Source organism: Cebidichthys violaceus, unplaced genomic scaffold, assembly GCF_023349555.1.
Source record: "Cebidichthys violaceus isolate CVI_PGR_0920_01 unplaced genomic scaffold, fCebVio1.0.p SCAF_101, whole genome shotgun sequence".
Classification (NCBI taxonomy): Eukaryota; Metazoa; Chordata; class Actinopteri; order Perciformes; family Stichaeidae; genus Cebidichthys; species Cebidichthys violaceus.
Window position 1 is genome coordinate 328,369 of NW_027176265.1, and position 24,738 is coordinate 353,106.

Here is a 24,738-nt window from a genome sequence, read left to right on the forward strand (position 1 = left end):
GTCGTCCAAGTGCATATACAGACGTCACGTCACCCATAGGTTCTCTCACTCACTCGTACACATGTTCTCTGTCACGGGTGTGTATGTATGTGTGTGTGTGTGTGTGTGTGTGTGTGTGTGTGTGTGTGTGTGTGTGTGTGTGCATGCATGCACACATACTTTCACAAGCACACATGCACACATGCACACACACACTCTCCATCCCAACACATATTCAGTCAATCAGCCTCTCACTCCCAGGCTAAACGGGCCCCTGGCTCAGAGGCAGTAAATCTTCCTCATGCTGACATGTACTTGTGGATGGCGTACACCCAGCCGAGCTGCTGAGCAGATCAGAGTCAAATAACATTTGCAAATGATTCCCAGTGTTTGTTTTTCCCTAATGGAGCGCCAGGTGGATGGGGTTTACCATATTTCACATAAGGTCAAGTGTCAGACACCAGCAGAAAAGTATTTTGACTGTATTTTCAAGTCATTTCCTGTGTTCCACTAACATTTCTAGCACTCATATTGTCCTATGTTGTAAACTCAGGATTTCTACTTACATGCAATGCTACAGAATTTATGCTTTACTATTTGTGAGGTCCCATTTTTTTCTGCAACGTGTTTCAGGTTGTACTGGATCAACCACTCTCTTAACTTATCATTTAAAGGACATTGTTTCCAAAATGACTGTCACTAATGTCCAACTGTTGTTGACCTGAATCCATGGATTCATCATCAGGATTTCTATTAATGCCACGGTTTTACTGATTCTATACTTAAAGGTCCACTTAACATTGGGCTTTTTGTTGTAAACTGCCAGCTGCCTGCACAGCATAAAACTACATTAAGTGTTCCATCTTTCTTCTCCCTAGTCAATGTTTGTTGGCCTTGACCAGTGCTTATGATATTTTCATAAAAATACCTTATGATGACATGCTATCTTGTAAAGCCTGAGGCACTTTGGGAAACTAATAAAACTTTCTCTTTGTTGAGCCAATTCGTCATAGAAGTGCATCTACTGCATGTTGATACAGTTAATACAACTTTATGTGTGACATCATCAGAATTGCAGTGTACCATTAGTTGCCTGTATTCCTCTGCACAAACACAATTAAGATCGCTCCGCGTTTTCCTCCGTATATAAATGAGAGTGAGCTGGTGGCTGTTGAGGCAGGATCCCAGCCTGCTCTCTGCCAGGAGGACAAAGGCGCTCTCTCTGTACCCGCACAACACTGACTGAGAGCAAATCGTCCCAGAGCTGATGCTGAGCCAGATAAGCCTGCTCTACCCTTCCTCACACTGTCCCTCTCTCTCTCTCACGCACACATATACACACATATTCAGTCTTGACATCCGCTGCATGCTTCTGCTGTGAGAAATAGGGAAAAAAGGGAGATCTGGTTGCAGTGTTTCACTCACCTGAGAGTGTGTGTGTTTGTGGTTTTGTGTGTGTATGTGAGTACATTCTACTGTTCTGAGTGTGCATGTCTACGTACAAATGAATGCCCCCACTGCAAGCCTGTTGGAGGTAAGAGGCCAATTAATAGAGGATGCTGTTAAGTGATTTTAGAGGCATCATGGAGATTTAGGGGAAGGAAGAAAGATGGCTGCCCGCAAGATGGTTTGATAGTCCCTGACAGCGCTGACGCTTTATAGCTAACAGCTGGTCCAGGTGTTAGCCTGAGCACACATACACACACACATGCACGTACACAGCGTCTGCCTCATTAAGGTCGGCCCTAACAGGAGGGCTTCTTTGCGGTTTAGAATTGAGTCAGACGCAGTGTGTATTTTCAGCCTGTCTGAACACACATTAAACTGCTAGCTGCTTGCCTGGAAGGGGAGGAAGAGAGGAAACGAAGGAGAGATTGGCTTGGTTGTCATGCTCAGGCATTCAAATTGCCATTTGTTGTGGCATATAAAATACTCCAAGGAACAACTGGCACGTTTATAGTTTCTCTTCCCAACGCTAGGCAGAGTTTTATAGTCTGATGTTTATAGTCATCACGACCACCAAATTTGTGTTGTTGTGTAAGTGACCTTTTACGGTGCTGTCTTTATTTTCTCCTTTCTTCCCAAACCTGTGTGTATTACATTAGCATGAGCATTGACCAGGCTTTTACTATGCAGTGTTTAACACATGCTGCGGTTTGAGGAAGTCCACACCTTGAAGTCCCTGGATATTTAAAGTGGGAGGGGATTGCTGCTGTGTCATGTAAAGAAAATGGATTTATTTGTTTTCTGGTTTTGTAAAATGAAAAAATCCCAGTGAGTCATTTTAATGAAACACGTATTAGATTTGTATTAGGGGCACCTCATCAGCAAACCCTTCCTCTATGATTGTAGTAATTATGTGTGTTTGTGAATGTGCGTGCGCTTGGGGGAGATCTCCACATGCAATGATTGTAATTTGGCAATAAGTAGCTTTACCAACGAGGGGAAGGGGGCGGGGTGCTGGAAATAAAGAGCACCATGGGGGAAGGAATACAAGAGATTATCAGTTTGGAGGGTGCTGCTTCGCCTCTTCTCCTCACCCCCCGCCACGGATCTCTCTCTCCTTCAGCGAAGCCAACATTCACTTCAGGTCAGCCATACCTAATGTTGCTGGACCTTTACTGGCACAGGGTTACAGAACAAAGGTGCACCCTCCATTCATGTTGTCCACTCTCTTACCAGGTCTGCTAATGAACATTACAGACCGGTTCACTGAGAAGCTAAAGATGCTCACCACTGGTATTCACTCCCCCCGTGGTGTCCCAGGAGGACGACCATCCTCAAAGAAAGTGCTTTCTTTTACAGGCCTTTCACTTCTTGGAGTGTCCATCTTCTTATCATGCATGTAACAGGAAATGGGATGTCTCGCGTCAACGGTGTTACTCTGTCATTGTGTGTGTGTGAGTGTGTGTTTGTTTCATGTGCCACTGATCTGATGTTTTTTTCTTTGGGAACAGAGAAAGCTGAATGGAGACACTTTTTTTTTTCAATCTTCATTACTAGTGCATGTTGCAAAATTAGATGCTTGTGGCAGCTTTTATTCACTCATCTGAGACTAATGTTACAGTTTGGCATATTCGCTGCCACATGTTTCTCTGTATGAAAGTGACAGTGAGAAGAGGGCACAAGAAAAGTGCAATTTCTTTTCCATTTTCTAAAAAGCTACAGCCCATATTGCATTTAAATTAAGATGCATAGGATAGGATACGTCCTGATATTCCTCTGTTCAGCAGGATAATCATTGTCACCACTTATATTCACCATTCTTGAATTATTGTCTAGTGCTAGGACAATAACGAGTAAGATAAAAATCATTCAGGCTGTGAAAAGTCATTCAGCACCTCTGATAGTACAGATACTGACTCTACGAACCAAACATAAGCGCTCTCTGTCTGCTCAGACACCCACAAAACGTGTGCTTTGATCTCTGCATGAATGTGTCTATTTGTGTCACTTCTAAAACTTTTGACAGGAAGTCCGACCAGGGTTATACATTTGTTGAGGCAATGAGTTTTCGGGATGTGGTTTTTCTGGAGAATTTAGATCTCAGATGATACAGTTAGCCACAGACTGTCTTTGTTTGTCATTAGCCCTTTTTCTTTGATGGTTTTTGAATGTTATGTGTTTTTGCTTTCAGATGTGAAACTCATCCTAACCAAGTTGAAAGCCGTAAATGACATCACACTATTATGATAATCTGACCAAAGACACGAAGAGACAGCAGAAGTATGCAACTGATGGATCAGCATGCAGTGGCATTATGGTCCTGATATTTTTCATTGCTTTTGTACATTTTGGCAGCAAAAAATACATGCTGTCGAAGTTTAAACACAGGCTCGTCTCCCAATATGTAACTGCGTGTGTGGGCGTGTGTGTCTGGATGCAGTATATAGAGGGGAAGCATGGTGCAGACATGCAGGAACATGACACAGTTCCTCCAGCGTATCCTCTCAAACCACAGTGAAGCAGCATTAATGATAAGCACCTGGATTCCCACAAGCTCTCAGTTAGGCCCAATTGGCGGTAACTGATAAATTGGAATGAGTGGAGTTAGACTGTAGGGCCCAGTGAATGAACCCTTTTCACATCAGGATGCAAAAGGGAGAGATGAAGAGATCCTTTATACTGGCAGTGTGTTCACATGAGAGGAGACCACACGCTTGAAAGAGAATGAGATAGAAAAAGAGAGAGAGGGACAGTGTCTTTCCCAGACAGCCCATGAGAATCCAATACACTCCCACGCGTCTAGGCTTGTGTGTGGCCGCTGCACACACACACACACACACACACACACACGCTACACGCCACATGTGTCCGTGTTCATCCCCTCTTCGTAACATCAACCCTTCGCTCTCTCAATCCGGGCCACACTTCCCGCCGACTTTGATGCGTTTTTTTGCTCGATGTTGTACGACAATAATCTTTTTCACCCCTCCAAAAGAGTGGGCCATAGGAAGAAAGGCCCTGCTCTCGAGGCTTTGCTTCATCTTTTGCTCCGGCTCTCCAGCGAGACAAAATCGCTTCGCTGGCACCACAGTGCGGTTCAACTGCAGCTGAAAAGAGACGGAGACCAAATCCCTCTCATACACAACAAAACAACACTGTAGCCTTTTCAGTGTGACTGCCCGCAAGGAAAGGGTCCTTTCTGTTCGTGGAGGACACAGTGTCTATCTATCTATCCACTCCCCACAGATGTTGACACTGTTTGTTGCGGGTTAAGATGCCCTCTAAAGACCATTGTTTCCCTTGAATCTTCTCTGTTATTGAGTTTTTCCTCTCTTTCTAGGCGAGGGCCGGAGGTAGAGAGGGGAGAAAGCGGTGAAAGACCTCTGGATGGCAGTCAGCGCTCCGGGGGGCCTTTCTGCCCAGAGAGACCCCGGCAATGGGCTTCATTGTGGGTAGCAGCAGGCAGCCACCAAGGACTATATGCTGGAAGTATTGTGTTTCTGGATAGACCCGAGTCCCTCTCCAGAACAGGGGCAAAGGTTAGCCCCCCTGTGGGCTGCTCCATACCTGCCCTGCCCTGTCTCCCCCTTCCACTCTCATAGGCCCGCGGAGACACAGCTACATACAATGGAAACCAGTCAACACACTATTAAGGAGACTCTTAAGATTGAGAGGTAGCAGAGCGGAGAGACTAATTCAGTGCGCTCTCCACTTTTCGATGAATAGCTAATTCGATTAATGGGTCCATGAGAGGGAATAATGAGCAAGGCAGGTCAGAGGCTCCTCTCTGCAGATTACAAGTCCACGTCTCAGCACTTCAGCAGGATTAAAATCTTATCACAAACTCAAAACAAAAGCTTTTGATGACATCTCAGCTATCACCGTTATTGATGCGGGTATGAGTCATGAGGGGGTGTATGCGTCTATGTGTGTGTGTGCGGGTGACGATGTGACTATGTGGATGTGTAAGTAAGTGCATTTTTAAAGACAACTGGACGGTGAAAGAGCATGTCAAACATTTGAATCTGTACTGAGCCAGATCTCGCCCTTATCGCCTTATCTTGACACCCTTGTGCATCCAAGGAATGCTTGCTCTCATGCCTCCATGCACCGTCAGAAAATGTAATCGGCAGCGCAACCCCTATACAGTCTTAAACAATTGCCCTGTATTTTTGTAGGCTGTTATATATGTTCATATATGAATTAACCAGTTTCTATACCTATTTGTCAGCTGAGACCTCCCAAGGATAAGCGGATATTGCTAATGGATGGATATATCTATCTAACTCTGGCTGTGAAATTGCTATTCATGAAAATACAACAAAACACTCTTGTTCACATGGGAGCATTTTAAACTTTTATGGCACATTTTATTGCTGCTAGAATTTTGAAAAGCTGTGTAACACCTTCATTTTGATCACTTTCATTCAACGTTTCTTTTTACCCATTTCTTCTTAGCAGTTCAGATTTATCTGATGGTTTTATTAGTTGTTAACACACTTGAATGGCTCCGCAGGGTTAGGGAAGCTGCATAACAGTGAAAGTGCTCTTTTCTGGACACAGAGTCATTTAGCTATGGTACCAATGTGCAATGTTTATGACCCAGGATTCATGCTGGTACTCATCACTGATTGGTGCTGTCAGTGGTGATGTATGAGTGTGAAGGGGCATCTCTGACCTCAGATTAACAGTACATTAACCCTCTCCCTAGGCGAGGCCAGCGTGCCTCTTAAATCCTGACCCCCTGTCCCCTCACACCACCACAGGGGGTTCGCAGTCACTGCTCTCCGTTAGAAATTCTGCAAGATGCCACATTGTGTTCCCTCTCGACTATTGTGTGCAGCACTAAATAATGTGCCGTCTACGTCCTCCAGTTCTCATGCTTACTTCCAGGGAATGTCCATTGCTGCAGGGCTGGAGTTGTAGTGTCCAGTTTGAGTGTCATCCCAGAGGGGAGCTTGACCACGAGCTGCAGGTAGCTTTCATGGCCGCCTGGCAGTGTCCCCCAGTGTCCTGCTGCTAGAAATTTGTTGTTCCCCTCCGGGTGTCTTTTTTGGAGTGTCAGCCGTGGGCCCCTGATGGGAGATTTGTTGATATGATAACTCGATTAGGCTCCAGGATGGATGACATTTTGGCAGAGAGCCAGTCAGCAGCACCCAGGGAGTCACTGACTCGTCTCCTTAACCTCTCCTCAGGAGGCAACAATTAGTGGTAGTAATTGGTGAATTAGCAGTGTTGCTACAAGTATTCTCTACTTCCTTCTCACTCTCCGTGGGATGCGGGTTGACTAGAAGCCGAGCAGCTGAAGACTTCAGCACCTTCTTCATTCAACAGTTCTGCCTCAGTGCATACATTTCTTTGCATTTCATGGAATTATTTCTCTCACTGTGTGCCTCTGAAAACACAACGTTACTGTCCAAATATTTTGTTGCTGAAGGGAAGATTGGTCATGGGGACTGCTTTTTCTTATTTCTCACGGACGCCATTCTTTATGTGGCTCCCTGCCTGCAGTTCAAAAGAGATAATTCGATTAATGCAGCCAAGGTCTGCATTTCAAAACCTGGCCTTTTCGTCAGAGAGATTTGCATCATAAAACTCTGCCCATAGCTGATGGTTCTCTAACGTTTTTATGCTTTTAAAATGTTAAGATGGCAAACTGAAATATACATTCACTTTCAAATAAGGCCATTACTTCGTCTCCATTGTTGTCTCATGGTAATATGTCATAACTGCACAATATTCATAACAATGTCAGTTCATTACAAAATACAAAGGCAGAATCTGTTGGCATTTGTAGATGCGGTGTAGGTGTTACCTTTAAGTCGTGTTCCCTGAATGATGACAGGAAATGACTATTACTTCAAAGTTCGGATGGAAACAGAAAGAATGTTTCTCAGTTATACAATTGATGTGATTTTCCATTTGGCCAATGAAAAGCTGCCAAATTCTAACATGAATGTCACTTTGGCCATGGTTTGTGCGTGCCATTCCCAGAGTACAATCAGAGATAAATAACAGTAGTATTTAATTTAAATGTGTTGGTTTACCGGTATTCAAGTATATTTTACTCAGTCAGGATTCTTATTTTGATGATTACTCAAAATAAACTACAATAGATGTGAAAATATGAAGTTTGAAATGCATCCTGGTAGATAATTTCATTTGATTTCTTATTATTACATTACATTTGACTGATTCACAAAGTAAATACTTTCAAAGCCCCAAACAAGAGTACACACAACTCAAATAATAATAACTGAAATCTAGTAAATCTGTACAATTATCTACTAACATTTGTGATTAGATTTTAATCTAATTCTGATGAATTCCCTCAGCGTTTAGTTTTTTTGTGTTTTGCTGTTCTTTGCGAGACCAGAAAGATCTTACAGGCCCCTTTCAACTTAATTACCTCGCATCATCTTCCACTCGGGTCTGTGGAGCTTGTCAACTCTGGTGACCTCTGACCTGTCATGCATTGTATGTTTAGCCTGATGTATTCAAGGTGTTACCATCTGTGCCGTGCCCCCCTATCCCTAGTCTCTCTCTGAGGACAAGTCCTCTGTGTCCAGGCCCACTGGGCTGGAAAAGTTGCTTACAGTGGACTGTTTGTTTGGCTTTGTAAATGTCTCAGCCCTGGAGAAAGGATGGAGAGAAGAGAAGCAGGGCTCCTGGAGGACACTTGTGTTTTCTATTTTTTTTTCTCTCTTTTTGGTTAACAGTGCTCCAGAGGGCTGTGAGTCTCTGCACCTACGAGTTAACTTGTTACCCTGTGACCTCTGACACTATGTGTACCTAAACAGAACAATAGCTGTTTCCAAACTTTACGTGTGCTTGTTTGTGTGTGTGGTATATGAACTGCCTCAACAACCAATATATTTCAAAGCGGAAAGACCAGTGGTGGTCAGAAACTCTAATTGACTCCAATTTTATTCATTACAGTAAATTAATACATGTTATGAATTCAAAATAATCTAAAAACACACATTTTCATGCTTTAGTCACATTTTGTATTACATAAAAAAACAGATCAGTAGTGTATGCTGATTTATCATGTAAAATATACAGCAATCTTTTTTAAATAAAAAAATGTGCTTTTAAAGGAGCATGGGTCTCTTTTACTGGATCAACACCAACGAGAGATGATCAAAAATAATGAAAAAATGTAAATGCTAAAAAGTATAAAAACAAGAAAGAATATACGGATACACTTTTGAGGTAATCTAATAGGTTTTAAATATGTTTCAGAAACCCAAGTCCGACCGACAGAGAAGCCTGTAGTCCGTTGATTGACATTTAAGTGTTTTTAAAGATCAACAGTTGATGGCAACATCTTGTAACATCTTGTAACAAAGAAGTTACAAGAGGTTGCAACACATATTCACAATGATGTATCTGTACATTGAATGTTTAGCTTGTTGTAGCACCTAAATTAACATCTGAATATGTGAAACGGACTGAATTAGTAATCACTAGTTTATGGATTCATCTGGTCAGCTCAGTGAGTGTCAGTAGTGGAAGAAGTATTCCGATATTACACTGAAGTAAAAGTAGCACTACAACACTATAAAAATACTCCAATGCATGTTAAAGTCCTGGCTGTTCTGTAAAGCATCAAGAGTAAAATGTCCTTGTGAAGAAGCACATTTATGTTGTGACTGGTTGAGGCTTAGACATTTCCAACTACTTTCTATATCAATGGATGGTTTCATCAAACATTTATATTAAATCTTAATCTACAAACTAACTGCAGCTGTCAGTTCAATGGAGTGGAGTGGAAGTTTAAAGTAGCATTAAATAAAAGTACAGTACTCAAATAAAGTATGATGCATACCTATCGTAATAAAAACTATAGTATAGTAGGAGTAGTGGGATTAATAAAGTATCTATCTATCTATCTAAGTACTTACTTTCCACCACTGGGATGTTTCTAGTGTAGCCTCTAACTGGGTCATTCTCCAAGTTAACAGTGGTGCTTATTGTGTGAGTGGGTCTGTCAACCACAGGGCCCTACTGCACGGTGTGGTGACTTTACTCAGACTCAGTGGGAGCACCGGATGTCAGAGGATCTTGTCAAAGGTTCCAGAATTTAGAGTCGCACCGCCAGCAGGTGCACAAGTGCAAATCCGCCACTGTCATTCATTTTCCAGCCCTTTGCATGCCTGAAGTTTCCACAAGCAGCCGCAGCTTTCACTGTGTCAATCCTGCTGACGTGTGACTGACGCTCGAGGTCAACTGTTAATTGAGAACCATCTTTTGAAGGAAATTTCAGTAACCTCTGCGTGGTTTGAATAATTTCAGACGACAAGTGTACAAATCAACAGCTCAACCAGCTAACCCATGTCCCAAAGCTTTAATGGATGGCTTTGTGGCATCCACCCACACACACACACACACACACACATACACACACACACACACACACACACACACACACACACACACACACACACACACACACACACACAAGACGATCTCTGTGAGTGATTCTTTAGTAATAGACATTACAAACCAGATGAGTTGGCCCAGACCCTGAGCTTTGTTTTGAAATGCTGATAGTGAGTGAATATTTTGTTCCTCTCTCGCATCCATTGAGTCTTACAGTGCACTGTGGTATTGGTGATGTATTTGATAACATGCAGTACATGATGCCTCTTGGGAGGCAGTACTAGGGACTTGGTATGGTTTGACTGAAAGTATCAGAGGAGACGAGTAAAAAATATCACTCTAGGTGGGAAGACACTGCCATCTAGTGGGAAAAAGTCTGCATACACTTTTACTGCTGAAAAGCTTGGGCAGACTTTTCTGGAAACATTATGTCAACTGTGACAGGTTATACTGGAGAATCAAATGAAACATGTGCATCAATAATTTAAAGGGATTCATACAAATACATTTCACTCTTTGTAGCCCAAAACCTATTTCTTAATGTTTACTTTAACACCCCAATTTACTTGAATTACTTATGAAGGGGTTTAACCATGACTGTGCTTAATTTAAGGGTTTACATATATGAATAGAATATATCATAATTTAAAAAATGTTGAAGCATTAAATTCAGTTAGTTTTCTGCCCCCATTATCTATAGTTGCACACAAGTTAGCCTTTGAGATTTTAACTAGCAGCAATTGTGAAACTGTGAAAGCAGTAATGGACAACACATTCAGTGGTAGTGACTGCAAAATCAGAAAGGGATTTCATAAACATGAGTTAGACCAATGTTATTAAAAATGAAATAGTACACTGATTCTCAAAGGTGGAAAGTGTTAAATGAACAGCTGTTAACCTCACTGTAGCTTAATCTAACAGCAAATTAAAATGTTGCATTAGGAACACATTAGCAGAAGGTCAAATTATCACAAAGTTTCCAGGAATAAACTCTCTCCATAATTCTTCTTATAGGCTACTAAAGTCCCCTCTTGTGGAAGAACTTAATAATTGCGTGCATGTGTAAGCAATTCGGTACATACGTACAGTATGTAACGTGACATGAAGGAGAGCAGTGCAGATGATCTGTTGCAGCAATAACCATTTTAAACAATATATCTCGTACATAGATCATTTTTTCTCATGTTGCCTGCTGACCATAATGGCATCCCCCCAACATTTTAACACGCCCCTCCCCACACTGATTCCCTTATCTACAGTATGCGTGTGTGTGTTTGCTTATTTCGCCATGGCAAAAAGTGGGAAACGTAATAAGGTGTAGAGGAGTAACAGAGGAGCACAGTCTGATCTACGGCAGCGCTGGCCCAATCACACAGCACTCTAATTAACAAACAATGGGACAGGCTAAAGGCTCCCTCTCTCTCACACATTCATAATACATCAGTCCACAGTGGTTCATATTATGGACAGTAGGTCAAATCGGAACTTTTACTACTTCCAATTGTCAACAAGTAAATGTGTTGACACGTGTCAGTTCTAGTACCGAATAATAACATATAGGCCACCTGACTCAGAACTGAGACAAAAAGTCATGGCTTAAGCTTTCATAGTCTTTTTTGGTGTATTTCTTTGTATTGCTGTTTCCTGTCAATAACAGGTATTGCAGATAATGTATATATTCTTGCTGTATGAGTATTGTTTTTTATTACCCACTCTATACCCACTTTATTTCCCCTTTTCTCTCTGGTTTTCTATTGTCTATTAGTGTAAGTATATAGTTTGTGTTGTACAGCAGCTCTCTTGCTAATTATATGTCGGTCAAACTCCCTATTGGTTTGTCTTGACTTCTTATCTGCTTATCTGCACTTAACTTCTTGTCATGGTCTTTTCTAGGTAAATGCTCTGCGGGTGTGTCTGGAGGAGAAGCAGTTCCTGACCAATAAGACCAGACAACTGCAGGACCTGACCGATAAAAAAAGCACACTAACAGGAGAGATCAGACACATGAAGGACATGCTGGATGTCGAGGAGAGAAAGGTGAATGTCCTGCCGAAGAAGGTAAGTGAGTCCAGAGGTTGCTGGGAGTGACATACCCACAAAGAATTATCACCCGATAACATTGTGTTTTCAGCCAGTTTATAGTTGGGATTAGGGTTGGTTATACAAGACAAAGAAAAGAAAAAAAAACTCTGTCAATCTATTCCTTTTCTGCACTACATTTCCCAGGAAAAACTAGTGCTCATTGAATTAAATCACTTCTATGCGGTAACAAAGAAGTCTTGATATTTGATCATTGGTCGGTTTCTTGACTGTCACCACATCACTTTACCCAGTTAACCAGCCATATTAATGACTTTTAGAAAGGTTAGCTATTTAGACAGGGCTTGTGGCCACCTGAGGTGGACATGGTGGCAATTCCTCTATAGACCAAATACACACATATAAAGGTCCCCTCAACTTCCTTGTTTCCTATCATGTCCTCAAATCTGCCCACATGAGGGAGCCTGAATGTTCGTGTTGTTCTGATAATTGTAGTCTACATATAACATTGAATCTAAATGCATTTATTTGGTCTCAATTACAAAATATGAATGTTTTCAAAAACACATAAAACAAATAAAATGCATAAAATGTAGTTGTGATTTATCAAAGATATACCTCTTTGAAAAGGCTGATTAACCTAATCAGGATAAAATGAGGTGATGCAAAAATAGCAGTAAAAATGATCAGAATTCACTTTTCTTGTGATTTATAGATCTGTGATATAACTGCTCTACAGCTCACCACAAGTCTCTTGAGCCACTTCCATCATGATATGTAGTTCTAAGTTCTTAGTTCTAAGTTCTATGCATCACATTACAAGCAGTAATTCTCTCTCAGACTCTCCACTTCATACAAGTCATTTGGAATTTTAGTTTTAAATCATCTCAAACAAGCTTGATAAAGGATTTGTGTGGGTCAGATATATTGTATCATATTGTAGAATACATTACCAACTGTAAACATAAATAATTGATTTCTAAATGAACAAATGATGGTGTGTCTGAAAGGTGATATAATCCTGCAGTTTGATTACCTTTCCACAATCTTCACTAACGTTACTTTACTACTAAGCAATATTTTATGAGCGTCAGCTGTTTGTCAGTTTCAGCTGTACTTTCTCAGTGTAATGCTAACATTACCCAGAGATAACAGAGAGATACAGATACAGAATGGCTCAAAACTTAGTGGTGATGACTCTCTAAATAATAACTATAAAATAATAAGAGTTAGAGGATCCCCGATAGCCAAGTGGTTATTGCAGGTTTTACCCTTATGAAGCAGATATTTTCCTGTCTGCCTCTGTACTATCAGCTTTCCAATAAAGGCAGAATGGCAACAAAAAAAATAATAAAAATAATGATATCCTGTTTTTAAGTCTTTATCAGATGACACTTTATCTAAGCAACTTTTTCTTCATATTACATTCAGAGGTTGCTGCATATATTTGCGGATATTTATAAAAAGAGATATTTTTCATCTACACTACCACTCCACCTCTTTCTCAATTACAAACACACACATAATATAGTAGCAATACTGTTATTAGCAAGGTCAGTCAAACAATTAGCAATATCATATCAAGGAATCTGAATGATTTAAGTTTTGTAAGAATAGTGAAAAGAAAAAAGATTATGTGGTGTTCTCATTTTCAGGAATTTCCCTTAAGAAGTGTCATAATGCCAGAAACCTGTTCTAATGTCTCAGTTTACAAAGGCACATGGATACATTCTTCAACCATCATTAACTGCAAACTCACTCCCACTACAAGCAGCTCCTGAAATATCGGATTTAATGCTTTTCTTTCATTTTGGGACTCAAGACAATAAAACTATGACATTTTAAAGTCTATGTAGATTTTACTGCATGAAGTCAATGTCATCCTTCATATCAGTGATATGAATATGAGCTGATGTTAATGCTTTACTGTATGCATATTATATCTTCTACATGATAAATGTAAAACTTTAACTTTTTTTGCAAGATTGAAGGAAGATGAACTGTTTTTATGTTGTTGGGTTTTTTTCAGTTTATTTTCACTGCATCTTATACTCTGTTTTACTTTTCTATTTTTGTTTGATATTGAGTTAAAACTGTCAACATTCTAGGCTTGATTTGCATGATAAGTTTATCATATATATATATATATATATATATATATACATAATATGTATATATTAGTATAGTAATATATAGTAAGTATAGTAGTATATATATATATATATATACCCTGCTCAAAAAAATTAAAGGAACAATCTTTTATCAGGGTATGGCATGAATTCAATTGCACTTCTCTGATAATGATGTGGTCAGGTAAGTAGCAGAGGGGGTTGTTAATCAGTTTCAGCTGCATTGGTGTTGATAGAATTAACGCACTAGAGGGGCAACAATGAGATGTCCCTCTACTCTAGGAGAGCTGGACAGGACCGTAGAAGGTCCTCAACCCATCAGCAGGACCGATATCTGCTGCTTTGTGCAAGAAGGAACAGGTTGAGCACTGCCCGAGCCCTGCAGAATGACCTCCAGCAGGCCACTGGTGTGAATGTCTCTGCCCAAACAATCAGAAACAGACTTCATGAGGGTGGTTTCAGGGCGCGGCGTCCTGTAGTGTGCCTTGTGCTCACTGCCCAGCACCGTGGAGCTTGATTGGCATTTGCTATAGAACACCAGAATTGACATGTCCGCCACTGGCACCCTGTGCTTTTCACAGATGAGAGCAGGTTCACCCTGAGCACCTGTGATAGACATGTAAGGGTCTGGAGAAGCCAAGGAGAATGCTATGCTGCCTGCAACATCGTTCAGCATGACCGGTTTGGTGGTGAGTCAGTGATGGTCTGGGGAGGCATATCCATGGAGGGACGCACAGATCTCTACAGGCTAGAGAACGGCAGTCTGACTGCCATTAGGTATCGGGATGAAATCCTTGAACCCATGGTCAGACCCTACACTGGTGCAGTAGGTCCCGGGTTCCTCCTACAATGCCCGGCCTCATGTGGCAAGAGTATGCAGGCAGTACCTGGAGGATGAAGGAACTGATACAATTGAATGGCGCTCACGATCTCCTGACCTTAACCCGATAGAACACCTCTGGGACATTATGTTTCGGTCCATCAGACACCGCCAGGTTGCTCCTCAGACTTTACAGGAGCTCACTGATGCACTTAGACAGATCTGGGAGGACATCCCACAAGACACCATCCGTCATCTCATTAGGAGCATGCCGCGACGTTGTCAAGCATGCATACAAGCACGTGGGGGCTACACAAGATATTGAGAAGCATTTTGAGATGCAGAAATTGAATTTTGGCAAAATGGACTAGTCTGCCACATAATTTTTTCACTTTGATTTTCAGGGTGTCTATAAAATGAAGCCCTCTGTAGGCTGAAACTTTTATTTCCATCAAAAGATGTGGTATCCTTTCGTTCCTAAGACATTGAACTGTCCATATCAGTATAGATATCCAACCTAATTTTTTTTCACATTGAGATCTGATGTGTTTTCAAAGTGTTCCTTTAATTTTTTTGAGCAGTGTATATATATATATATATATATATATATATAGTAATACAGATAAGTTGTGTAGTACTTTAGTATTTCCCCCGCATATGACCAACACTCCCTAATCTTACAGCCTTTGTGAAGAGACAAAACCTGACTGAAATGTAATACCCACTATTCCAGGTCTGGCTCACTGTGTGTTGTTAAAAACTATGGCATTCTAATGTTTCTTCACCTTCTCCAATGCTGCATTTAATTTTGTACTCACCATGACAAAGAGGACAGCTTGTTTTGGGGCGCTGCAGTTCAAAAGGTGGACCATAGTTGGTATTGGTAACTTGCTTTTATTGTTGCTTATTGGAACCATATGTGTTGGTAAGCTATTTACACTGTAAAATTAATTACAAAACAATTTCAAACGTTTTTGTGCTGTTTGACAGTGTTGTGTGTCATACTGACTTTCTATGATAACACCAGTACAATTATAGTCATTCTACAGTTAAATGTATTTGCATTGTTCACCATATTTGACAATAATGTAAGAAAACTGTTTCTAAAAGTGCCGCGATGACCATGAAGTGTTAAAGGGAAACCAGCCATTTGAAATTTATATATATTTCTAAGTCAAACAAGACAAGTTGTGTTTTGCGAAAGCGAGCGTAACAGCAGTTATCAACACATCCAATTAATGCCAAGCTATCTATGGCCAAACACAGCTTTGACTGACATGGAACAAGCTATTATCTCTCTTCTAAAAGAAACATGTTCTTTGAAATGGAGAGCACAAAATGAAGTGGTAGCACACAAGTTGGGATATAGAAAAGAGGGAAAAGTTAATTTTATGGCACTAAAATTCTTGAACTGCAATGATCACAATATACACGTTTATTTGTAAGACAGACATTGTTGTTTATTTTAAGCTGCGTACTGTATCCGTAAGTACCTTCACTGCTATATTCTTCTTATCAGTGTGTTCCTTTTTTCTCATCGGAATTTTCGAATTTCGAATCTTTAATGTTTCAATCATGGCAGTTTACAATGAAAACTAATAGGATTAGAGATGCTGCAATGGTATTCTGCTGGTTTAACCTTTACCAAACAAAATGTCTCAGGTTCTCAGGGGGAGTCTAGGTCGGGTAGAGGAGCCGCCTCCAGGTCATCTGAGGATCAACCACTCCTACAGACTCCACATGACACTAACATGACAGAAAACAATGTCAGAAGAAGAAGAAGCAGCTCTCCCTACACTGACACGGAGAAATCTGTTTTGCCTCCAAAGTTTCTGAATGCGACTCATCTTTCTTCTCTTAGAGATCTGGTGTCAGACAAGAAAATCACAGGTTGCGATTCTTTACCAAACCTCTTCACTCAAATCAAAACAGCATGATGAAATTTAAAAAAAAATATCTGTCAACTGAAGACAAGTTGACCTGGACAGAGTTCTTTTAGCAAACACTTTGTCTTGTTGTTTGTTTCCCTTTGCTCCAGTGTCAGATGGGTACAGAGCAAAAACATCTGCAATATTTAGCATTTAAAAAGATCATTCTGCACTAGTGTTTGTCTAATTTAAAACTTGTGTTTGTTTGAGAAAGTCAGTGAATCATATCAGCTCTAGCAGTGATTAAATAAAAGCCGCATTTGTTAGGAAAATTCACTGAATCAAAAGCACTTTAACAGTCCACTCTCTAGGTCGAAACATTGCACTACAGCTGTAAAGCCTTTGGCGGTGGGACAGACGGTGCACCATTTTCAACCACAAGATGGCAGCAAAAGCATGAAAAAAAGAAAGATGTGAAGCTTGAGGGATTTTTTATTAAACCAGTCAGATAGAGAGAAATGTTGTTGAACAGGTGCAGACACTAAAAGATAGCAACTGTGACCATAAAGAGAAAAGAAGACAGGAGGAAGCAGAGTGTGTAGTCAGCCATTAGGAGCTTTACCACAACTCACACATCCCTCTATCATTGGTCACTAAAGATCTTCATCATTTTTCTTTTTCTTTGTTGTATATGCTCGTGATTTATTCATAATGGAAAGGACTTTGTGTTGCTGTAAGTATGAAATGTGGTCTGACTTTGAAACTCTGGGATATACAGTATTAAGTTAAATATTAATGTATTTACTTTTCAGAAATGAATCAATCTTACTGGTCAAATTACTGAAGAATTAGATTTTTAAAAAAATAGTGAAATAGTGAACATCCTCCAGCCTACCAGAGACAAAATTACTGGTTGATATCTGATATTTGATTAATGACCAAAATCACCAATATACTAGTCAGTCTAATATATCCCAGATAGCAACAATTATTTAGCCCAGGTCTGAATACATACGCTCAAAACAGTTGTTCCTGTAATTTTTTTGGCACATGCAAACTAACACTATTTCAATTGATGACAAAAAGCTCGTAGTTATATTATCACTATAAAGCAATTCATTGAGAACTTCTCTCTTTTGTAATGCAGTTTGCTTAGCTCTCTGTGTCTCTCTCAACGGTCCAAGTGAGCTTCTTGATCCTCAGCTCCTCCTTCACCTGAACAAAGAGGTCAGTAAGTTATTTAACACACTTAAATAATTGGAAATGCATAGAAATGGGAATTGTGTTCTTTAAAATGTTAAAATGTAAAAAGTATTGTGATTTCAGAGAGAGCTGCTATACAGCTTTCCCTTGTTGTAAAAAAATATATGTGGTGTATGTAGTTTGGAGGGATTGTACAAAGTTATGTCGTTATTGGTAAAGATTAAAAAGAATATCAATATCAAGAAGCGAAGCGGTAACCCCTGTCAGTCAGTTGGACTGTAGGCTAATGACATGAGAAACTGTTTGAAGAAAAGCCAACAACAAACACAACGCCCAGCTAATCAAAGTTCAGCAAGTCTAAAGGCCAAAGGCCCAAACCTCTGTGTTGGCTTTGATCAGATTTTATGGTTTCATCATTTATTCATAAGTAAACAATGAGTCAATCCCACACAGACTGAGTAGATGAAGTACTTTTATTTTGAAGTCATTGAATTTCAATTCATGAACTCAGTAGCAAATCAGACAAACAGCAGATTGTAATTAAAGTCATGGGTGGATTAGAGGATTAGAGTCTCAAGAACTCAGCCTGCTGATGTAGTGGGGGTTTAAGGGTGAATGGCATTTTTGATTTTACAAAGAAGTCAAAGTTGACTGCTAATTGAACATTTTGAAGTTAGTGCTTATGACTGTTCTCTCTTTGTTTCTTCTGTTCTATGAAAAGCCAGGAATGTACAACATTGGAAGGAAGGCAGGACTCTTTTCAATGAGAATAGTGGGAATAAAGAGAGTGATCTCCGCACCCTGATTTCATCACCTAAACTCTATCCCACAATCTCTTGGATTATTTATGAGAAATAATTTTTGTAAACAACTCTTTCTTCTTTGTTGTTATATGATATTTAATGTGAGTTTAACTTAAAATCAATGTTCAAAGTGTTTTGTTGATATTTTACATTCTTTTTAATGCGTGACTGCGTTAATATACATACGCCTATTGTTGATACATTTCTTGCTATTTAAACATCTTGACACCTTTTTATATTTGACCTTTTTACTTTTTGTTTTCTGTCACCCAAACATAAACAAACAAGCAGTCTAGGTTTTGATGCTTCATTATAGAAGTATATGTTTAATATTTCATTAATATTTATATATGTTTTTGGTCAATTACTTTTACTTAATTTAAAGAAAGCACATCTTTTTGTTCTTAATAATTTTGTAAAGTACCTTGTCCATACCACATATGTCCTTTTTCCAGCTACTTGTTTACCTTGAGAAGTTCCATTTTTTTATGTAATTCTCAGGATCCAAAAAAGATATAATTAAGTCCCTAGGAGTATTTTATGTTTTTTCAGGTATCTCACTTTCCTGAATACGTATTTTATTGTGTGTAAAATATCTGACAAGCTAGCTTTGTATCTTTTTTTTTTGGTGAGTTTTACTAACTCTCTCATAAGGGGCGGGGGATCCCCAAGATTTTCAATTTGGACTTTTTCTGTCTCACTTGCAAATAAGTGATTACTAGAGAAAACATTTGTACTTTCTATATTTGTAAAATAAACCCCTACATTTTCGTTATGCATTTGGTTGAAAACTACTTTTCAAAAAAAGCTTTATATTGTGTTTATTCATCCAATCAAGTTTAACTTAATTATCTTGAAAAAAGCCGATGTTAATGTGTACGGTCACGACTGTTGGCCCCGCCCACCAAATGGACCAGCCAATAGACATCGACGCTGAGTCTTTATGCCCGCCCTCCCTACCACGGTTCTTGGTGACCGTGAAGAAGTTTTCCATAGGAGGGTGGTAGTGGATGGCTTGACAGAGCGTTGTAAATAAAACGGATCCGCGCAGACGTACTAGCGCAAGGATGGCAGCCTTCATTGAGCCCACGCTGCCCGAGGAGGAGAGGGAGTTTCAGAAGATTATAGCTTTGATCGGAGGTAAAGAGCGGATTTATTTGGTGAGTGATACCTGTACAAGTAAAGAGGTCGACGGGGATGACGCTGGAATATTGCAGGAGTTCATCCGTGAAATGTTCGCCAACAGCAGCCTGGCGAACAGCAAAGGACAGACCCAAACCTCTCCGCCAAGCAGTCACGGCGAGACTGTCAGTTTGAACCCCATTTGCGGCAAGCCAGAGACTGTTAAAAGCAATGAAATGCTTTTGACAGCGAGGCCCAAGGATTTGGATTTGAGAGCCTGTCCGGGGGAAGAGGACGGGGACGAGGCGAAAAAGCCAACGCGCGATAGCAATGCTCAGAGAACAGCAACAATGAGGGCGAACATGTACAGCCCAAAGCGAACCATAGACTCTCCTATCATCATATTCATCTTCAGACAGACATTCATCAGCAAACAATCCAACGAACTGTGCTTAAAAGAGACACTGAAGGACGTAAAGGCACGCACGAAACGTGCCAGACACGCCCGACCAGCTCTGATTGGATTAATTCGCACTAGACAGGAGAGCGCTGAGACGCACCAGTGTGCGCAACTGCTAGAGCGCCTGATCCGCTCAGTGTTCCACAAACAGTCACCAGAGACTATATGGGTCGGCAGTTTCATCCCGAAGACAGAGGCCAAAATGCTCAGCATCAAGAAAAACGCCTGCAAAGTTATATACTCATCTCAAACAGCAGGTGTAATAACATACATCATCCACGTTCTTTTGAGTTTTACACTGCAGGAATATTACTTGCTTACTGCAAGTGTAGGCTTTACTATAATGTAAATCGTTTTATCTCGTTTGCTCAAGCACACGTCAGCAGCGTAGATCTGTCAACTTGGAGTTTGAACCGTGGTGTGTTTAACCAGGCCACCATGCAGATTTGATGATGCATAACATATTAGATTGCCAAAATTAAGAACTACAGATTTTGACACGTTTAAAAACACATTAAAGGGAAGACTACTGTACAGATATATCACAAGCCTACAACTCATTTACATAATTACTACTGATTAATTTAGAATAAACTGAAGTGACTAAATGAATATGATAGGTGTTGATATCATAGTAGACACATTTACTTATGATAAGACCATTGTAAGCTCAGTAATGAGCACTGCAGTGTGAGAATAGTTGGCAAACACTGTAGTGATTTGTGTTAGTGCACTCCACTATGTAGGTCAATCCACGAGATTCACATTTTTCTTCTCAGGCATGGCTGTAAAGGCCCGGTAACAAAAGGAGCATTCATGAAACAATCAGACCCTTAGATAAGCTGCCAAATTGTTAAACGCTCATTATTGCCTTTCAGATAATACCGGGGATAGAGGGAACCAGCTTTTCTGGCCATTCCAATGTTTGTTCTGGGCTCAGAGAAGAGGCCAGGCCACCAACTCCTCAACCGGCAGGCAAAGAGGTAGCAGTATCGTTCCAAAGTTCAGTTAGACTGAGCTATAAAGGCATTTCCATTTCCACAGGATTCTTTCAACTCGTCTTTTCTTCATCCAATTTATACACCAATTTAGTTCAGGGATGCAGGGGACTGGAGCCTAACCCAAAGCACTACATGGGCAAAAGGCATGGCTACAGGTTGTCAGTCTATCACGTGGCCAACGGCTAACCAAAGACATTAGCAAATTTACTCATCATGGGCTTGTCTTTGGATCAGATTGTATGCAGTGAGGATCAACAAAACAAAAGTATTTTGCATTTCAGTAAAACACTGTCTAACCTTTTTCAGAAATTTAAGAAATATTTTTGCTCTCACTAACACTGTCTGCCCATCTTCAAGTGGTAATGTACAATTGGGAAAAATAAAACCTGATGAGGCCAGTTGGGAAAAAAATGGATGCAACAAAAAGTCAATTGAAAGACTTACAACAGAATTACTTCTGTAATCCATTAGCCATCAGATTGATCATGCACACAACAGAGTTATTGAGCCATGACAGACACCTTGTTTCAAAACAAATATAGGGAGCACATATATACTTAAATTCCACTGCAGCCAAATTGTATCATATTGAGTTCACAGTTAGTAACAATGTTTTCATGTTGTTTTTTCAGGTGACACTGGAAGTAAAGAGGAAGGCATCCCTCTGAAAATCCGTTTGTTGTCTGCTGGACCTCATGTGAATGGAGAGTCAGCTGGAGGAGACAGCTGATCTCATGACACATGGCCTACAGACATATCACTGCAGACAATCCTGTTTTAACTGTGAAGAAAGGGTTAGCTTCGTGGTGCTACAGAGCCTTACTACATGTTACAGTGTTTCTTCATAGTGTTCAATATTCCCACTGCTGAGCTATCATGATTCTTGTCAAAATATAAAGTCAAATCTGTCCTGCTGATTTACACATCGTCTCTGATGCAGAATGCTAAAAGTTATTTAATGTGTATGCTTGGGCTGACTCAAGTAACTGTTATTCAGTCATATGAACTGTATCGCAACATTTAACACCAGTTTTGAGGTCTACAGAGAGATTTGTCTGTTATTTAAGTACATGTTGAAACCACCGTATGGCTAGTTTAAAGCAAAAGCTTATGGCAAAAGTAGGCCTACCCCATTAACATGATGCATAGAACAGGGCTGGATTGCCAACTGGTCCTTAAAACTCCTGTGGTTTCAAAATGCTTATTGAGTGTTATTTGGAATATACATCACCAAAGCACAACATCAACAATCACAATAAGTGTCTTAAGTGAGGTCCTGCTTCATTAATAGAGACCAAGCAGCTTATTTTTTCCACTGAGGTGCCTCAGAAGGTCAATCCAGCGATGATGAAGTGCTGTGAATCTTTTCTCCTTTTTCATGTTAATTTATTAGAATGATGTGCCTTAGATGAGTGCTAATGACAAAAGCAATATCTGCAATAGAAGTGGATGAAACTACTTTTCACTTTTTATGTATTTATGTAGCCTATTAATTTGTAAATAAACACATATAAGCTTTTGTGAGTGTGCAGCTCTCTTTATATGGACATTCACTGTCAATTCTTTCCAACAAAGTGTGGGAAATTTGGTTAAAAACTATCAATTCCTTAATTAACATGTTATATGTATTATTACTGAAATGACAATCACATTGTACCTTTGGTTTCTGTAAACCTATCATGGAGGTAGGTCATGGATCCATGTATAAAGAGAACGTAGATTCACAATGGACCACCTAACGTTACTTCTTCTTCTACTATGTTGATTTTATGGCAGACATAGCGCAAATGTCTCCACTCTCAACTTGGCCACCTCCCCAAACAAGATCTGTCTATCTTCTGAATACAGCATGCAGTGAAGCATCACTCGCAGAAGCGTCTCATCACATTCATTACAATTCCCATCCTGTTACCAACAGCAGTCATCTCTACAGCCTTCCGTGCCAAAAAGCAAACTGATAGACCCTTTTTGAAAAAGCCAGTCCATAAATCAAATATTTTCAACTACTCTATCTCCATATTTTTTTCCATAAGTGCGATGGACATTTGTACGATAGTATTCTATATTCTTTGAGTCCTACGTATTGATCAGACCCAGGGGGGTACAATGGATAATTCTATATATCTGCGTTTTAATCAGGCGTAAAAGAGGCCAGCCAACGCTGAGGTCCTCTTTGAGGGGACTTGCGGCATTGGACAAAAAGAAGGTAGCAGAGTCTGCGATTGTCCCCACTGTTGTGAATTTTCAGATACGACAAATCTTTTATTTTCGTTATCTCGGCGAAAAATTGTGCGGAATTCCACTGTTGAATAAGGATCGTGGGGCTGAGGAGGGAAAAAAGAGCCAATCATGATAACATCTGCCGGTAAGTCGTAGAAAGTGCTTTTATTTTGCTAGCTGCTACTTTAGCTAGCCGCCATTGATTTAGCTGAGTCACACGGCTAATGTAGCAGTTGTCAGTCAGTCGTTAACCGGCGATAGCTTGTAAACCCACTATCAGGAGTGAAGAACACCTCGAAATGTGACTTTGCTAAATCTAGGGGACGGTTTTGATTACGGCAAGGCTGTTTTAAATAGTGTAATTCGCAATACGTTATCGTAACGTCGATGCTAACAGCCAAGTCATCAGTAGCATTGCACTGTACAGGATCTTAGCTCTTCAGCTCTGATGATAAGATGTTTATGTTTTTATATACAGGAACGTTTTTCATGTTGAAAATAATTCTCAAAGAATTATAATATTAAACGTTTGATCAAATGCACCTGACATGTTATGATTATGGATACATACTGTATTTGAACCTAATAATGTGCTAATAGTTTTTGTTTTTCTCCTCTTCCTTTCCTAGCTGGAATTATTTCCCTCCTTGATGAGGAGGAGCCACAACTCAAGGTAAGATCTGGTTTGAGAGTGCCTGAAGATGGCATCTCCCATACAGAGATGATGCAATGTCAGATCATATCATGTCAAACAGAAGTAAAGAGATTACATGTCAGTGTGTTTTTTACTTATTTGTAAAAGCACACATTTTAGGACACTGGCTTTCCATGGAAGGTCTCACCAAGAGCCATTAATAAAGCTCTCATCTAATTTAAATGTATTAATGTACGGTATATCAGATTAAAGAGTGGCTCCTGGAGGTTTCTTTAGATGTTTGGAGTGTGGCATATTGTTCTCTATGTACTTAAAAGGGGGCACATACTGCATCATGGATAATAAAGAGTTTTAGTGATCTGTCTGTCCTCCACCTGCATTAATTGGTTTGACTTCCAATGCATGATGGGTCAGGAAAAAACAGGTTAACGCGGCAACATGTCTTGTTCCCATTGCAGGAGTTTGCTCTGCAGAAGCTAGATGCCATTGTGAATGACTTCTGGGCTGAGATTTCAGGATCTGTAGATAAAATGTAAGTATTACTATTGATAAGCAATGGACACTATAACCCTATCTGACATACGAATGTTACATCAGGCAGCATTAA

At 40.1% G+C, this 24,738-nt stretch overlaps 2 protein-coding genes across 5 annotated transcripts in view; both read left to right on the top strand.

Annotated features, from left to right (window-relative positions):
• The first annotated feature begins 17,202 nt into the window (after nucleotides 1–17,202).
• Nucleotides 17,203–22,775, top strand: LOC137886680 (uncharacterized protein C2orf72). Of its 4 annotated transcripts, none has more exons than XR_011104990.1 (3): nucleotides 17,203–17,400; nucleotides 17,815–17,894; nucleotides 21,134–21,220. XR_011104990.1 is itself a non-coding variant. In XM_068729240.1 (3 exons), the coding sequence occupies exons 1-3, from the start codon at nucleotides 19,741–19,743 to the stop codon at nucleotides 21,984–21,986; spliced, it is 975 nt and encodes a 324-aa protein (XP_068585341.1). In that variant the 5' UTR covers nucleotides 19,527–19,740; the 3' UTR covers nucleotides 21,987–22,775. The 4 variants fall into 4 exon arrangements, 1 of the variants encoding a protein (XP_068585341.1); XR_011104989.1 differs by lacking the exon at nucleotides 21,134–21,220 and adding an exon at nucleotides 18,596–19,439 and having other exon boundaries at nucleotides 17,206–17,400; XR_011104987.1 differs by lacking the exon at nucleotides 21,134–21,220 and adding an exon at nucleotides 18,592–19,439 and having other exon boundaries at nucleotides 17,215–17,400.
• Nucleotides 22,776–23,448: 673 nt separating this feature from the next.
• psmd1 (proteasome 26S subunit, non-ATPase 1) overlaps nucleotides 23,449–24,738 on the top strand; it is a 33,552-nt gene continuing 32,262 nt past the window's right edge. Inside the window, exons 1-3 of the mRNA XM_068729265.1 lie at nucleotides 23,449–23,621; nucleotides 24,106–24,149; nucleotides 24,590–24,663. Of these exons, the coding sequence (XP_068585366.1) occupies nucleotides 23,606–23,621; nucleotides 24,106–24,149; nucleotides 24,590–24,663 (134 nt within the window). The 5' untranslated portion in view covers nucleotides 23,449–23,605. The remainder of the gene's footprint in view (nucleotides 23,622–24,105; nucleotides 24,150–24,589; nucleotides 24,664–24,738) is intronic.